The sequence below is a fragment of the Erithacus rubecula genome (genome assembly GCF_903797595.1).
Source record: "Erithacus rubecula genome assembly, chromosome: 5".
Classification (NCBI taxonomy): domain Eukaryota; kingdom Metazoa; phylum Chordata; class Aves; order Passeriformes; family Muscicapidae; genus Erithacus; species Erithacus rubecula.
The window spans coordinates 10,525,344-10,541,276 of NC_136687.1; the positions used below are offsets into that span (position 1 = coordinate 10,525,344).

At 40.5% G+C, this 15,933-nt stretch overlaps 1 protein-coding gene across 5 annotated transcripts in view; it reads left to right on the forward strand.

Annotated features, from left to right (window-relative positions):
* Nucleotides 1-15,511, forward strand: part of PPP2R2C (protein phosphatase 2 regulatory subunit Bgamma) — a 191,432-nt gene extending 175,921 nt beyond the window's left edge. For all 5 annotated transcript variants that reach the window (XM_079306401.1, XM_079306405.1, XM_079306402.1 and 2 more), the window contains 2 exons: nucleotides 4,007-4,098; nucleotides 12,694-15,511. In XM_079306401.1, coding sequence (XP_079162527.1) covers nucleotides 4,007-4,098; nucleotides 12,694-12,985 — 384 coding nt within the window. In that variant the 3' untranslated portion in view covers nucleotides 12,986-15,511. The remainder of the gene's footprint in view (nucleotides 1-4,006; nucleotides 4,099-12,693) is intronic.
* The last annotated feature ends 422 nt before the right edge of the window (nucleotides 15,512-15,933 follow it).

The following is a 15,933-nucleotide window of genomic DNA, read 5'->3' on the forward strand; positions in this document are numbered from 1 at the left end:
TGCTAAGTTTGTACTCTGACATCTGTTATATTTGGCAATAGAGGGCTGAGTTTACTTTTTTTGACTCTGGCTTGAAAAAGGAAAATATGTCTGTGACACAGAAACTGCTTGTTATGAAAATGCAGTAAGGAAAAAGCTGTTAAGCTACCTAAAAAAGTGTATGCAAAGTAGGAAAAATGCTATTCATCTGGCTTTTGCTGCTTGCTGAGAGACAATCCTGTGACAGTCCTGGATCAGTCACTTGTTTTCTGTGTCTAAATAATGGCAGGTGGGATACAGTAGTTCACATTAACTATAATTAAGATTGGTTTTAAAATACCATGATGAGAATTTGGTAGCATTTCTTGTCAAAACAAACAACAATTTCCAGTAATTTTTATCTAGCATTTATAGACAGAGTGGGCTTTTCAGTGCATCCATTACATTTCAGTGGATAGTGTTCACTGCTCAACATGTTAATATTGGAAAAGCTAAACCTGTTTACCTTTAAGACTACAGAATTGGGTTTGCTCTTTAAAATGGCAGTGCTTTAAATGCTGAATGTGTTAGAAATGCTGTGAAAATTGAGTGGGAGGTTAAGGGCGAGACTATGTTTTATATAACAGAATAAAATCTTGGTTTTTGGGAACTTAGGTAATATATTACTTTATACCTATGCTAATTCAGTAGGCAGCCTAGTCCCTGGGGAGGAAGAGCTGGTCAAGCCAACCTGTTTGTCTTGATTTTGACACCTGTTTTTTTTTTTCCCTTATGTTGGCAGCTGTGAAACAAGCTGGTCATTTTAAAATCAGTCTGGCACCCAACAGTGGGGCCAATTAAAAAGATATATTTTTTCATACTGAGATGGGGAGAAATGAGTACTGATAAATGCAGCCAGAAGTTTATAGGAAAAAAAACAAACAACCAAGCAAACAAGACCCACAACAACAAAACCCTTTATATAATATAAAAATAACAAAATATAACAGTATTCTTGAATCTTTGGATTGCCTTTAGTTTTCAAATATTTATCCAGTGCTTTTTAAAGAATATATAAATGTGTTGATGAGCATTGCAATAGACTAAAGGAGAATCTGGAACTAAGGGCCTTGGGAAACCAATAGCACAGGATTCCATAGGGTTCATGTGATCCAACTGCTCTGAGAACCTTTCATGTTTTTAAACTGCAGAACTAGAGAATTCTGTCCTAAGAAAAAGTTGTTTAAATACTCTTAAATAGTTTGTCTCAGAGATATCTCTCTCTCACAGAAACCTAAATCTCATATATAAACTTGGCAATTTCTCAAAAGGGTATTTTGGGGTAGATCACAAGAAGGCAACAAATAAACCTAACATTTTCAGTTATGTATCCACATAATTATGCTGACAATACATTATTAAAAGATTAAAAGGTGTTCATTAAAAGATGGAATTTTTCATTATATCCACTGCATGGTAGCCATTTAGTTATTGCTTAGCTGCCATAGTGAGACTCACAGCAGGAGATTTCACACAGAGCTGTAATAAAGAGCAGAGTCCATAACTGCACTGCTTCATTTTCAGCTTACAATTTTAATATTCAAAAGCTGACAAACAAAAGTGAATTCCTCATACAGATTCCTTTTCATATCAATGCTGTGGCTCAAAGATGCTATTGCATAGAGCAGCTGTAGCAGCCCTGATGAACATGTTATCTGCTGACAATGTTTCCACAAGAGAAAAAGGGCAGAGTATGGTCACTGGACAGCACTGAAAGAGCAGTGCAGTGCAATGGCCAGTGCTTGAATGCTGCAAGGCAGCCCTGCCTAACAGGTTACTCTTCAGGGGGAATTACCCTGCAGAAGCCTTAGGAGCAGCAAGGTGAGCACATTCATAGCTGGGGATAGCCTGACCCTCTTTAGGCAGGGTCTGCAGCATGGGGATTTGGACAATTGTGACATTTACCAGTGCAGTTCCTGCCTGTGTCTATTCAGTCACAATAAAATAGGTCCCTGGGTTGCTGTGTTAGTATGAACCACAGAATTGCATAATTCCATAAGGGTCAGACCTAAAAGATTGCAGTGAAGAAAAGGTCCTTGGTAATTAGTGAGGAATGAATTTGGGTTGTTTTCAAGTACTACTGATAAGTGGTAAGAACAAGATGTAACAGACAAGACAAATCTGATTTTACCCTCAGCTGGTAGAGGCAGGTGAATATACAAACAGTGAAAATTAAGTATTTCTTCCAGTTAGTTTTTCAGAGTCTCTCTAAAGGTCTAAATGTGCTCAAATGTGATAATCTAAAGGTCTACATAAAGAACAAGGTGGTTGTCTAAGGCAGTAGAGTGAGTCTGACAGTCTTAACAAGGTGAGACATCTGAGAGAGGAATTGCAAAATCCTTTTTGACAAAGCTGATAGAAAGGCACAGCTCCAAGCTGTGGACTTGGACACACTTTGCAAAGGGTGTGTACATGACAGTGGTCATGACAGATGGCTGCTGGAAGTGGAAACAAGAGAAAGACCCAGAAATGACAGTCAGGGAGGCAAATATCATCTACTTCCTTCTGGCTTACCCAACCTTGCTATTTCTTCCAAGTGTTGGGAGCTCACAAACATGACAATGGAAAGAATTCTGGTTCTGTAACAAATTACACTGCTAACATAAAAAGGTTTTAAGTAAAGAGAAATAGAAAGGATTTAATTACAGAGAGTGTAGGAAACTTCATCAATAATAAAAAAGTGTTCTGACCTGTTGCTCACTGTGATGGTAAATGCATTTAATTGTGGAATATTCTATCTGCCATTTGCCAAGTAATTGCTGCTGTTAATTATCTGTTAATAAACAGTTCATTGTTCATTTATTAATGATACATAACTAAAATTTTTAATTCTTAATAATCTTACATTGCAAATATTCTTTGGATACTCTACAATTTGACTATAAAAAATGGGTCAGTTTAAAGAAAATCTAAGTGAAAGGTCCATTATCCCTCATCTGGTCTTGATAGAAGTTATTTTACTAGAAGAAATGTTTGTGCCCTCAGGCCAGAGGAGGACACTGAGCATCCATGAGCAGGAACAATTTCACTGGACTTGCAAGAACCTGTAACTTCAGGATGGCAGAGCTAAATTATACCCCTGGACCACTGGATTGGTGTATTTCTTCAGGAGACCACCTACACATCTTTGTTTTATGGTTTCTACAATAGCTAGAAGAAAATAGAAAGAAAAAGAAGGGCATTAGTAAATTCATCTAGGCAGGGATTTTCTACCTTACTATTTCCTTATGGAATAAACCAAATCATCCAGAAGAAAAACTAATCAAATTAAGTAAAAGACTGAAACAGATTGCATGAGATCTCTTGATGATAATCCTTGGTCAACAGAGATGTGTGGCCTAGAGGAGAGATCTGCTGGGTTGTTCCACTTTTCTAGTTAATAAGTGAGAATTTGCAATGCTGTTCTAAAGTCTCAGCCAAATCAGAGAAATTATTGGACTAAATTAGTATTCTTATTTGCAGCCTGTGCAACTACAACCTTGTGCTGTATTTGGCATCTAAATGCTTTATAAAAACTAATGTAATACCATAAAGGTTCTTTTAATAGAGCCAAGTTCTTTCTGCCAAAAGTGAGAGTCCACTTATCTTGGAATATGGCATTTTTGTTACTATTTAAATTAGCTTTCTTGCACATTAATTAGCCCATCTAGGGTATCAGCTGGTGAAATGTCTCTGAGAATTAGGCTAGCACTGAGAAAATCACCCAAGCAGGAAACAAATATGTTGAAGAGGGTGGCCTGCAGCCTGCTGAGGGAAGCTTGTTTTGTGGCTTCCTGCAACAGTAATTCTGTAGCACCTGGTTAATTGGGCTGTGGAAAAGTACAGTTAGTTTCTTTGGGGTTTAAAAACAGTGTCCTCTGCAGAGTTACCAATCTATGCAGCATATCTTGAATGTGAACGTGGGAGGTAACACAGAAAGTAAAGGGCTGGTTGTGGAATTTTGTATTTTTTGGGATTTCAAGAATAACAATTATTTTCTTTAAAACAGGTCCATGATTACCTTAGAAGCAAGTTATGTTCCCTCTATGAAAACGACTGCATCTTTGACAAGTTTGAATGTGCATGGAATGGGTCAGACAGGTAATCAATCCATCCTTCTCTCCATCACTGTCCTCATTTAGCAAAAGACCTCCCATATGATGGGGAGCAAACCTGAAGTAGTTACACGTGGTTATTTTCCACATCATTGTGTGGAATCACAGGCCAGTGTTTGGGTTGATAGAAGATGTTTAGATGTTTGTGCAGTTGTGTCTCTGACTGCCTTAGACATGATGTATCCTTAATGACCTTGGCTTGTGCTTTAGGGGAAAAACCCTTTCAAATTATGTCCATTTTCACCCAAATCATAAATAGGCTGCAAAACCTAAAAGGAATGATGCCAACTCACACAATGCCACCAACACACTAAAGAAACTTACATGATCCTGTATTTGCACATGAGCTGTCTCAGAAATTCAGTTCACTGGTTGGAAATGGGTGTGAGGCAGGACCATCACAGGCACCCACTGATTCTCTACAAACTGCTGCCAGATGGCACTTCTGATACCTCCCTCCATCAGAGCAGTCCCTTTCCCTATGCACTGATGGAGAGGTTCTTGGTTTTGTCTTGGACATAATATCTTGTTGAACATTTTAATGAGAAATACTGGCACAAGTCAGAGAGTGTGAGCGGGGATGGAGTGGGCTAACACCCTAATGCTGGCAAATGGTGGCAGTACATTGTGGGGTAGGAATATGGTACGAGAATAGCTGAGCAGTCAAGAGGATTGGGTTAATAAAAATGGATAAAATCCAAGAGTATAATGCAAGGTGAGGATTTTAGTTTAAAAAAAAAAGCACAAACCTTCATCTTATCAGTTGGAAGCAACTCCCAGGGACATTCATATGCTAGGTGACTTTGGAAGGGATTAGCAGTCTACAAAATGCATGTGAAAGAGAACACAGGAGCCAATATTGAGTGACATGCAGTGACTCCTGGTTCAGCAGAGTTAGGAGCCAAGAGGCAGAAGTTTGGCACTGAGCCTAGAACTGCTCCTTCAGCTCAGCCTCTCATTTGGAAAACAGCCTGTCTCATTGTATTGAAGCAGACCTACCCACCCTGGAGTGGGCAAGGACTGTGAAACAAGCAGTCTGAGACATCTGTGAGAGACAAATATGATCCCTGAATGGGCAAGACTGGGCTACCCAGCAGAGAAAGGAGTAGTGGTGACATTATGTTGGGCTCTTATTCAAAAACCTTTGAACTGCATTTACACATTTCCTATCCTCATATCCAAGGTGGATTAACTAATTGAGCAGATGGACAGCTGCTCTAAAGAAGAGAGGCCAGGACTTTGGTTTTCATCAGCTTAGCAAAAGAGAAGCCCAGATTTTACTTGCTTGTAGTAAGTATACCAAGGAGATATACATAGGGAGGAAAAGAATCTAGCTAAGATAAATGTGAGTGATAATGACACAACAGCAAACAGGTGTTGAGAGTCAAAAGGTAGTTATGCCTGTTAAAATTGGTTAAAATTATGAGTCTGGACTTGAAAGTGCAGAACAAAGTCTATTCTCGTCCTGTGTTCCACAAATGCAGATCAAGGATTATGGTGTACACTGGGTAAGGGGCATCTTCTCTTTGGACTACTTTCCTTTGCTCAGTTCCTCTACCTGCCCAATGGAAAGATTCTGTGTTTGCTAAAAGATGAAACTTTTACCTTGTATCATTCATTATGCAAATGAAAAGACATATATATTCCATTATCTCTATTGCCTGCATGCCAGAGGATGTGTTTTTTGACAAGAATTAACTCAGCATTGAGCATCCCCTGTGATACCAACTGCTGTCCTTTTAAAATTACACACATGGAGCACACTGGGCAAAATACTTCCCAGATTGCTATCATTGCTACTTGGGCACCAGCTGTTGTGGCTGTGGTATGCTCAAAGATTGGGAAAGTTTAGCAGAAGGTCCAGGTTTTGGGGCTCTTCTCTGAAACTCCCAAACCAATGCATGAGTGGCTCTTTTTCTCAGTGTGGTTACAGCTTGAGTTTGGCCCTATTAGAAATACAAAATTCAAAGCCATTTTTGGAAAACAGACAGTTCTGATTTCTGCCTAAGTCTGGTGCAGAACAACAGTGCATTCAAATCATGTAGATATTGGGGAAATTTGAAAAAGATCCAGGACTTTTCAGGTATTTTCAGACCATTTTGCTTATTCTTGCTGAGAATTCCTAGTGCATTTTACAGGATGGGCAGCCACTTACTCCCATGCCTAGAGTCTCTCTCCTCTGGCCAGATGAAGTGCTGCTGTCTCATTAGCATGGTAAGACCACTCTCTGGATAGTTGCCTGGTAGTAATGGAATTCTTGTTCAATATCAGGGTTTAAAGTGAGTGTAATATTTTCATTCCTACTTGACAGATCCGAAAGATCAATGCAGGGAGTAATTATTAAGTGGGAACATTAGATTGTGAGGGCTTCATTTATTGTACTGCCCAGACACTGAGGCGTTATTAGTCATGCACAATTACCAAACCCGTCACTAAACACAATGTGCTGCTCTTGATTGTAACAAACTCTCCAGTAGAGGAGCTGGAAACACTTGACAAAAGAAAAAGGCTCTCTTTAGTTTTTCTTTTTAGGAGTCAGATGTATCAGAATTGGTGCTCATATTTTGTTCATTCCTCTGAGCTCCTTCCTCTATGAATATGACAAGTATTGCTATACATTACAAGAATATTTTTTTTATTGGATGATCATAATTTAAATAATTTAAATAATATGTAGGTACCTTTTAAAAATAGTTTATTTGAACAGTAAGGTCACTTAATTTGAGTTTCTTGGTTTGCAGTTTCTAGAAAAGGACTGTTACTAAAGGTAAAAATTGCATATTGACAATTGCACTCCAAAGAGCTGCTGCAGTGCTTAGATTATTAATCCATCTGCATAAATGTAACAACTGCAGTTCTAAATGTCTTGTTTTTCTCTTTTGCAGACTTCAAAGCTGTAATGACAACTTACAGTGACAGGATTGTTCAGTTTTAAAATAAAGTGTGTTGATTATTTAGGTGAAAATACTTTTTATTAAGTTTAGTCATTACTAAGAAGTTAATCTAGGTTGTGATAGAACCTGATGGTGAGGCTGTTCACAAAAATAATCAGCATACGTGAGCTCTGATTAGAACGTGATTGATGCTCAGTTACTCCAATGAACAGGAACTAATGCAATCAGACAGAGCCCATCTCATCTGCTGAAGGGCACATTAATCACTATGTACTTTGGCAACAGTGGTCAGGGGAGGGAGCTGAGCAGGGGTCTTACACTAATTCATCCAGATGAGCATGTATTATCTGTAGTTGAGTATATTACACAAAAATCATGCTATCTTTATTGTATATACATCATTACATGCCTGTGTAGAATAGGTGAGCTCTACTTACACAGCAATTTAATTTAGCTCTTCCATTCACATCCGAAGTCTTTTAATAATGACCTGGAGGACACTGTTTTCTTCCCACTGTCAGCAGCTTTCAGTTTTATTTTAAAAAATAAGCTCTTTTGTAGCTTTTTGTGAGTAAAGAGGCCAGGAAAAAAAACCCAAACAAAACCTGATTCTACATGATAGCAAGTGAATACCTTAGTTAACTATTCTTTTTTTTTTTTTTTTTTTTTAATTTCAAATGAATGGGTGCATGGAACCCCTGCCAGGGAGACTTCTAAATACCATCATGATAAGTGATATGCTGCAAGCAGATGAGGGAAGTCACATACAACTGTTCAGTCAGTCCTTTCCTACTGAACTGTCATTCATCCCCCTGAACATCCATCAGCCTTCACTCTAATCAGGAGGAACTGGCAGATCCCATTGGATGAGATGTTAAGAGTCTATTCCTGTCTGGCAGCACACCATGCTGGAGAGCTAGAAGACATCATTTTGTTCTCAAAGCTTGGCATGTCAAATATTAGCTTGGAAGTACTTGGGGTTCCCTTGTTCTTATTCCCAGTCTTGTGCCAGCATGCTGTTACCAGGGTGTCACAAATCTACAGGTTTGAATAAATTCCTTCTTTATTGATGGAGAGTCAGTGACTTTGCACAGTACAGCACACAGGAAAATTTCCCAGTGTTTCAGGAGTTCCTCATTGCTTGCAACAATGCTTCCTCCTTTCCTCTTGCTATAATTAATCTCCCATTTTTTTCCTATGAAAAATGTTGCTTAAGCATTTTTCTGGAATCAGCCCTTTCTTTCATCGGGTCAGCTTGTCATGAAACCAGATCTAGTGGACCTTGCACATTAATCCTAGGAGGCTGCAGAAGTTCTCTTCTGCATGTTCTCTTTAAGCAAGCCTTAATTCCAGCTGATACCCCAAATCTTGAGGGCAGTCCCTGTCATCCAGGAATGCAGCTGGATGGAGTGATTTTGATGAAGGCTGTTGTGTGCAAGGATGGGTGCAACATGGATAATATTTAAGAGATTGGCTTGAAATATGAGATTAACAAATTGGAGAAATACGGAAATATGGCAGTACTTAGGGACTGACATGTTTGATGAAATGTCATTGCCTAAAAAATATTGTGAAATATCTCATTGCAGTTTAGTAAAATGGTAAAAATCCTATTCAGATGCCTTTAAAGTTGGTGAAGTAGAGAATTTGTTGACCACCCAAGAGAAGCAGAACTTTTTAGTGGAGAAAATCCCATACTGAAGCATTTAATTTAACAAAGTCACTACCAAAGCAAAAATATTGAGACTCAGATGCTTAAAAGTATTAACATAATTAAAGGATGTCAAAGCCATCAATAGTTGAGAGGTTGCTTCTGTAGACCCAAAACTCTGACCCTAAATTAAACATCAGTGGTACAATGCTGGTGTCATATTTAATAAAATGTTTTTCCATAGCTAAACATCTGCTCCTTTGAGTATTGCTGTTACAATGCAAACAGGAAGATTGTTTTTCTCTCAAATCCTTTCTTTCAGACAATTTTACATATTGAAAAATATTTTTAGAAAATACAGCACTGGCTGGGCTGCAGAGGGTGAAATGTAGGTAGTGGTGGTCATGCTGCAGTCATTGGGATTTTTCCCTGCTTTTTTGTTTGTTTGATTTGTGCGGTTTGTTTGAGGGAAGATGGGGTGTGGTGGTGTTTTATTTGGGTTTTTTTGTAATCATGCTGCCTGTAGCTGTGTTTGGAGCTGGTGCAGTCAGGCTGCACTTTGCTCCAGCCTGAGCTATCAGTACACTGCTCCTCAGGGTGCACTGGAGCGTGTTCTGCCTCCTAAACACCTCTGCATGGCAGAGATGATGGTGCCTCTGATCCTGTCTGGCACAGCTTGTAAACCTGCCTTCTAAGGAGAATTAAAGGTGATTAGACAGAGCTTTTCTGGGCTGCTGCCTTACACACCTATGAAGTAGTTCAGGCTATTTTGAATGAGGGGCTTTGGTTTCTTGAACCAGCCTCTCCTGCAAGGGTTTTGTGCAAGCCCTTTTCATAACACTGCTGTGCATAGCAATGTCTGGGAATGCAGAACAAACTCTGCCTACATTGAGCTACAATTTATATTCTACTATTTTAAATAAAGTCTCCTTATCACATAGACTCTATTATTGTACATTGTATTTTCCTGAACAGGAAAAATTGCAGGTTTACGTCTAGTTTTCACTCTCTTTTATTACTTTAAGCAGCAGGTAAGGTTATAATCCATCTGTTTTTGTGACCTTGAAGAAGAATGGGCACTTTCTCATTTGCATAATGCTGTTTTTTACTGAGCCATTAAACTGCAGAAAAATAGGGCCAGCATGAAAAGTAGTCATCTACATATGTTTAAAAAATAACTGCAGTAGATCCAACCAAAGAAAGCAGACTTTTAAAAATATGTGAGAGTTCAAGAAATTAAAGAGCAAATAGACCATAAAGGCAGTTTTACTGCAAGCAAAACCTTCTAAAAAAAACCCCTTAACTAACACCTCTGTTTGCATTTGGTGCACTGGTACTCTGCAGCATGAGAACTGCTTCTCTGACAGTTCCCCTGCCCTCAGCAGGGATGCTCCTCTCTGCCCTGGGAGCCACAGCTCTGCAGCCCGTGGCACAGGGGTGCCCCAGTGTTATGAACCTGTTTCAAAATTTTGCCTGGGGGAAAATACACAGATGGACTGTTTGCATCACAAATTGTCTGTGTTAGAGCTATGAAATAACCTCGACTTTTTCATGTTGCAAATAACCATTACTGCAGGAGCTGTAATGACAAGACATGGTGATTTCGAAGGAATGAAACATTTGATTTACTGCTGTTGATTCAATTTCTGAAATGGGCACTAATCTTGATCAATAGGCTTTCTGCAGCTTCTGGGATACATTTTATCAAGCTGTCACACTGACTCCTGTTTTTTAGCTTGTAAGGTTGTTAGCTTGTGCCTTGCTAGGCAGGATTGTGCCAGGTCTTTTGCGGGTGCAGGAGGAAAGGGAAAGCTCTCTGCAGGCAGCCAGGAGCGGGTCCTGCTGCTGGGGAGCAGCAAGGATGGGGCTGTGTGTGCCCTCCCTGTGCATCCCCAGCTGTGAGCTGCCTGCAGACCTCCAGGGAGCATCCCTTTCCATGGTGGGGGTTTTGGGGAGCCCTTCCCAAGGGCAGTGTGTGCTGGTCTCTGCTCTGTGCTGTTTGCAGCAGATCCCTTTGGCACTGCAGGAGCAGCCCCTTTCCATGGTGGGGGTTTTGGGGAGCCCTTCCCAAGGGCAGTGTGTGCTGGTCTCTGCTCTGTGCTGTTGGCAGCAGATCCCTTTGGCACTGCAGGAGCAGCCCCTTTCCATGGTGGGGGTTTTGGGGAGCCCTTCCCAAGGGCAGTGTGTGCTGGTCTCTGCTCTGTGCTGTTGGCAGCAGATCCCTTTGGCACTGCAGGAGCAGCCCCTTTCCATGGTGGGGGTTTTGGGGAGCCCTTCCCAAGGGCAGTGTGTGCTGGTCTCTGCTCTGTGCTGTTGGCAGCAGATCCCTTTGGCACTGCAGGAGCTGCACAGAGCTCAGTGTGGGATCAGCTGCTATCAGGCTGCAGTGTCAGCAGACATGGAAGCAGGGTGGAGCTGGGTGATTCCCTGTGTTCAGACCCAGCTCACCCACTCTGGTTACCCTGCAGCAGCTCTGGAGCCTGCACTGCTCCCAGTCCCCAGTGCAGTCACAGCTCACATTTGTGCTTTTCCAGTATACCATCCATTTGTATTACAGTCGCTCCTAATGGCCCCAAATCAGATCAAGGCAGCTCTGGCTGGAGGCTGTACACACACTGTAAGGCACTCCTGAATCCAGGAGCATCTAATTTAATCAGCTAGTGAGTGTCTGTATGGTGGGGAGAATGGCTCGTGCCTGTGAGTTCTCCCATATTCTCCCATATGCTCCATGTTTCCCTGGCCAGTCTGCTGCTCATCACAGATCCCCCCTCAACAGCAAAGTGTGAAAGCAGCTGTCATGTGAGATGGAGGTTTGTTTATTAATGCCATGCACGTCAAATATGTTCTTTTGGGCTCTGTTAGAAAGGCAAATAATTTCTGATTGCCTGAGTCTTAAAACTGTACAGCTTTTCCTGTGGAGACCTGACTATTTGGGGTGGATTCCCTCTTACAGAATGGAATTTTAGAACAAAGCCACCCTGTTTGGGACTGAGATAGGAGAATAGAGAACAGCCCTGGTTTCAAATATGGAAAAAGTTCACAGGGGATGAGCTTTTGAACAAGGCTCTGAAACCCATGATTATGCTAATCCAATAACCTGAGGGCCATGGATGAAATCCTGAATTCATTAAAGTTAGTGACAAAATATCCTCCCCTCGGGACTAGGGGAATGAAGCAACTGGAAATCCATTATTTCAAACTGCAAGCTGATTAATGAGGTGATTTTTATACAGATCGAGGTATGTTTTCTGTCCCTTTCTCCCAGAACCAGAAATATATCCTGGCTTGATGTTTCATCCAAACTTCATATGAGAGATGCCAGAATCCTGACACCAGTGTGTTTATTTCTAAGAAGCATCATAGATACAAATTTTAATGATGTTTGGACTTGCTCTGTGGCTTCAGTAAGGAAAAGGGTTTTGTCTGGAAAAAATTTACATGTGCAAATTCAGTGTGACTTTTCAGAACATTTTAAAACACCCTTCTTCAAAATACTCTTTAAAATATATAATTATGTATTAAACCTTACTGTTGTATCAAAAGATTTGAAATATGTGGGTATTTTTTAGATTATTTCTGTAATCATTGTAAAACCCAGTGTCATCAAAGGTAAGTTCCAGAGAAACAGAAAAAGCCTGAAATGTATGATCCTTAAGCACTCATAAAAAGCTGAGGGTAATTAAAAATAACTTATTAAGAATGCTGCTTTTGTTATCTTGTGATGCAATTCTCAAGATATCAGGGAGCAGACATAATTTGAGCTAACTGTAATTTTCATTGAATAATATGGAAGGGGAAGGCACTGGTAGAAGAAAACTCTTCATTCTGGGGAATCTGGGGTTTTCCCAGGTGTTTTCCTTACTCTTTCCCATCTGAAACCAGAAGACAGCTGGCAGACCGGGCTGTCCTGACCCAGTCGTGGTGGCTTTGCAGAAGCTGCTGTTTAACTCTGCTGTTTAACTCTGCTGTTTAACTCTGCTGTTTAACTCTGCTGTTTAACTCTGCTGTTGAACGTTGTCTCTCTCTGTCTCTGCAGTGTGATCATGACAGGCGCGTATAACAACTTTTTCCGGATGTTTGACCGCAACACCAAGCGGGATGTCACCCTGGAGGCTTCCCGGGAGAGCAGCAAGCCACGAGCCATCCTAAAGCCCCGCAGAGTCTGCGTCGGAGGCAAACGGAGGAAAGATGACATCAGTGTTGACAGTTTGGACTTTACGAAGAAGATCTTGCACACAGCATGGCACCCAACCGAGAACATCATTGCTATAGCAGCGACAAACAATCTGTACATATTTCAGGATAAAGTGAACTCAGAAATGCACTAGATTTATCAATATCCCTCTATATTTACAAACCAGCCTCTTGAGAGTTGTAGAAGGATGTGATCTTCACAAAAGTTGTGGCTTCTGTGGTGGGATTTGTAGGTTGCATCCTTTCATCCCTCAGCCTGTATCATTATTGGTGGCAAGCCAATTATTTTCCATCACTGCAATTGTATGAGTAAAAGGCACGAGTGCAAATCCAGTACTGTGGTCTGTATTGGTTCCTTTAAACAAAAAGGGATATTCACTTTAGGAGTGTTCCTGAGAGGGGCTGAGGCTCCCCAACTCCTGCCCATCCTTTCAAGGGTCTCAGTGGTTTGCAGGGCTGTGGTGTGCTGGTGCCCTCCCTGCTTTTGCAGTGCACAGCATTTACCACATTATTAGAGCTTTTTGCCTCAATCCCTTGATTGTTTCTTTTTCCAGTGCCATTTTTCTGTCTTTCAGTTAAGCCTAGCCTGTTTGAAAGAATGAATAGCCACATCCCTTTAGAGCACGTGGCACATTGGAGGGACTTCATGAGAGTTAGAGCTGGAAGCAGAATCCCTGCTGGTGAAACGCTGCCCCATCTCACCCATCCCATACCCTTCATTACAATACCCTCTTATTTATTTATTTATTTATTTATCACATCACTTTATACTTCACTTTCCCAAGTGAGTAAGTGACAGACTGGTATAGTTACTCAGCCAGCTTATTTTAAGAAGTTTATTCTCCATGGTTCTCCTTGCTCTGTTTAAAACAATAACTAATATCTTTATTGTGTGAGGGCTATTAAACAACTTGACATTGCAGCTCTGGAGGGACTGGCTTGTCAGACACAGCCTGGCAATTCACACACAAATCCGTGCTACCATTTGGGGTTGGAGTTCTGGAAACCTTGGCTAGAAGTGCTCTCCTTGAGGGCAGCAACCAACTTGAGTGGGAACAAAGTGACATCCCTGCTAGACACTTGATAAAGGCCCTTGTTTGTTGTTTGCAGAATGGTTATGTTAACCCTGGCCTTTGGGGAATACAGGCAATGCCTGCTATCTGTAACTGTGAAAAGAATGGTGCTGCGAGAGGCAGCACCGCCAAGTGGATTTTAACACTTTTAAATGAGGCCACTTCTGGGAGGCAAAGTTAGTCCTGGAGAAACATGAAAATTCGAAAAATCCAAACCCAACAAAACCTTCCTCCACAGAAATGCTGTTAGATCTATCTCTGTTCTGTAATGGAAAAGGAAAGTACAGGCAAAGTAGGGCATGCAGGAATGGTGCAGGAGTGGTGCAGTAGGCAGGAAGACCTCTTAAACCAGGAAAAGAAAGTTCTGCTGCACCCTTAATAGCTCTGGCAGAAAATTCAATATCCCAAAGGATTCCTACTCTAACCATGAATAAAAGAGCACAACTCACATGACCTGCTAATCCACCTGTATTAAAATTCCTCAGAAACAAAAGTCTTTAAGCCATTATGCACTGATTTCTTGGTAAGTGGAGAATGTACTGATGAAGGGATCTGCATGCTTTTCTATTTTGGTTTGGGCGAAGGGTGGGTGAAAAATCTGCTTACAAGAAATAAAAAAAACAGTCTAGAGTTTTTGTAGGACATCTCAACACCACACCTGAAATCTGTCTGTTTGAAGTTTTCTAGATCAATGCTGTTTATTTTGTGTGTTGAAGCACAAACACGTGCACCCATTTCCAGCCACACTAAACACATGCGGTATGAAGTGTGTAGGGTGATTTTAAAGGGAACAAAGAATGTTTGTTAATAAAATACTGTATGCTGTAGCAGGCATGGACAGTATATGTACATATTTATTCTAACGAAATTTAACAAAATTGCCTTTTCCTTTTCTTTTTTCCTTGTAAAAAGGTTTAAGAGTGTGGTAAATTGTATAGAGAACTTGTTAATGCCAAACTACTGCTTCAAGGGTGTCATACAATTTCTTTGACTTTTGGCCCCCTCCATTAAACTTTGCAGCTCAAAAAGAAAAAAAAAATGCTATCAGCTCATATTGGCATTTACAGCTAGAAATACTGTAAAACATATATTTAGCTTTCAACATTCTCAAGTAAGATTCTATAGATAACATATTGTAAAGCTGATCTTGATGCAAACCATTTTTTGTTTTTCATTTGAAGTACCTTACTCTGTTACAGCTTTGGGTACCAAAAAGAACATGTTAAAATTAAATAAACAAATATATCTTTGGAGCTTTATAAAACTAATTAAATACCCAACCAAAATACCATGAAGTAATTATAGAGGAAATAAATAGAAACCTTTCAAAGACCAGTATTCCGTTCCTATCTTTGACATCACTGTTACAGATCGGTTTCCTGGTTTCTTGAATGTATGGAAAGTTAACATCGTCATTGTGAACGTTTCCAACTTTCTTTCTCTTTTTAGTTTAAGCTTTCAGTGGTGTAGAGTAAGTAATGGTAAAGTTGGTAAATCTGATTGTTTTGGAAGCTGTTGTTCATGGCTGCATTTTTTGTGTTGCACAAATTAGCTAACTGTTGTTGAATAAAAATATAAATATGTTAATACCAGCTTTTTCAATAAAACTACAACCAAAAAAGGCATAAATAGATGACCTCAAGGCACAGCTTATTTTTAAGCTAGGCAAGAAAGAGTTGTTTTAGCTCCTTTTATGGAGGAGGAAGAGTCACAGGGATCAGGACTTGGAGGACAAGCTCCTGTGGGAACCTCAAGTGTTGAGGCAGGTGGAGGAGGGAACACATGCCATGAGTGGGATGAGGGTGTTGTATGATGAAGAGTGTGGGCAGCTCTAGCAGAGCTGGAGCTGTGCTTTAGGTTCACTTCTAGGACCAGCTTTTTCTTTTGCTCAAAGCCCAACCTGGACTTTAGGAGGCTTGAGTCTCCGTCTCCTACAGATGGAATCAGAGATGATCAGTGTGAATAGACACCTGAAGTCACAGGTAAAAAATGGTATTGCTGGTGTCACC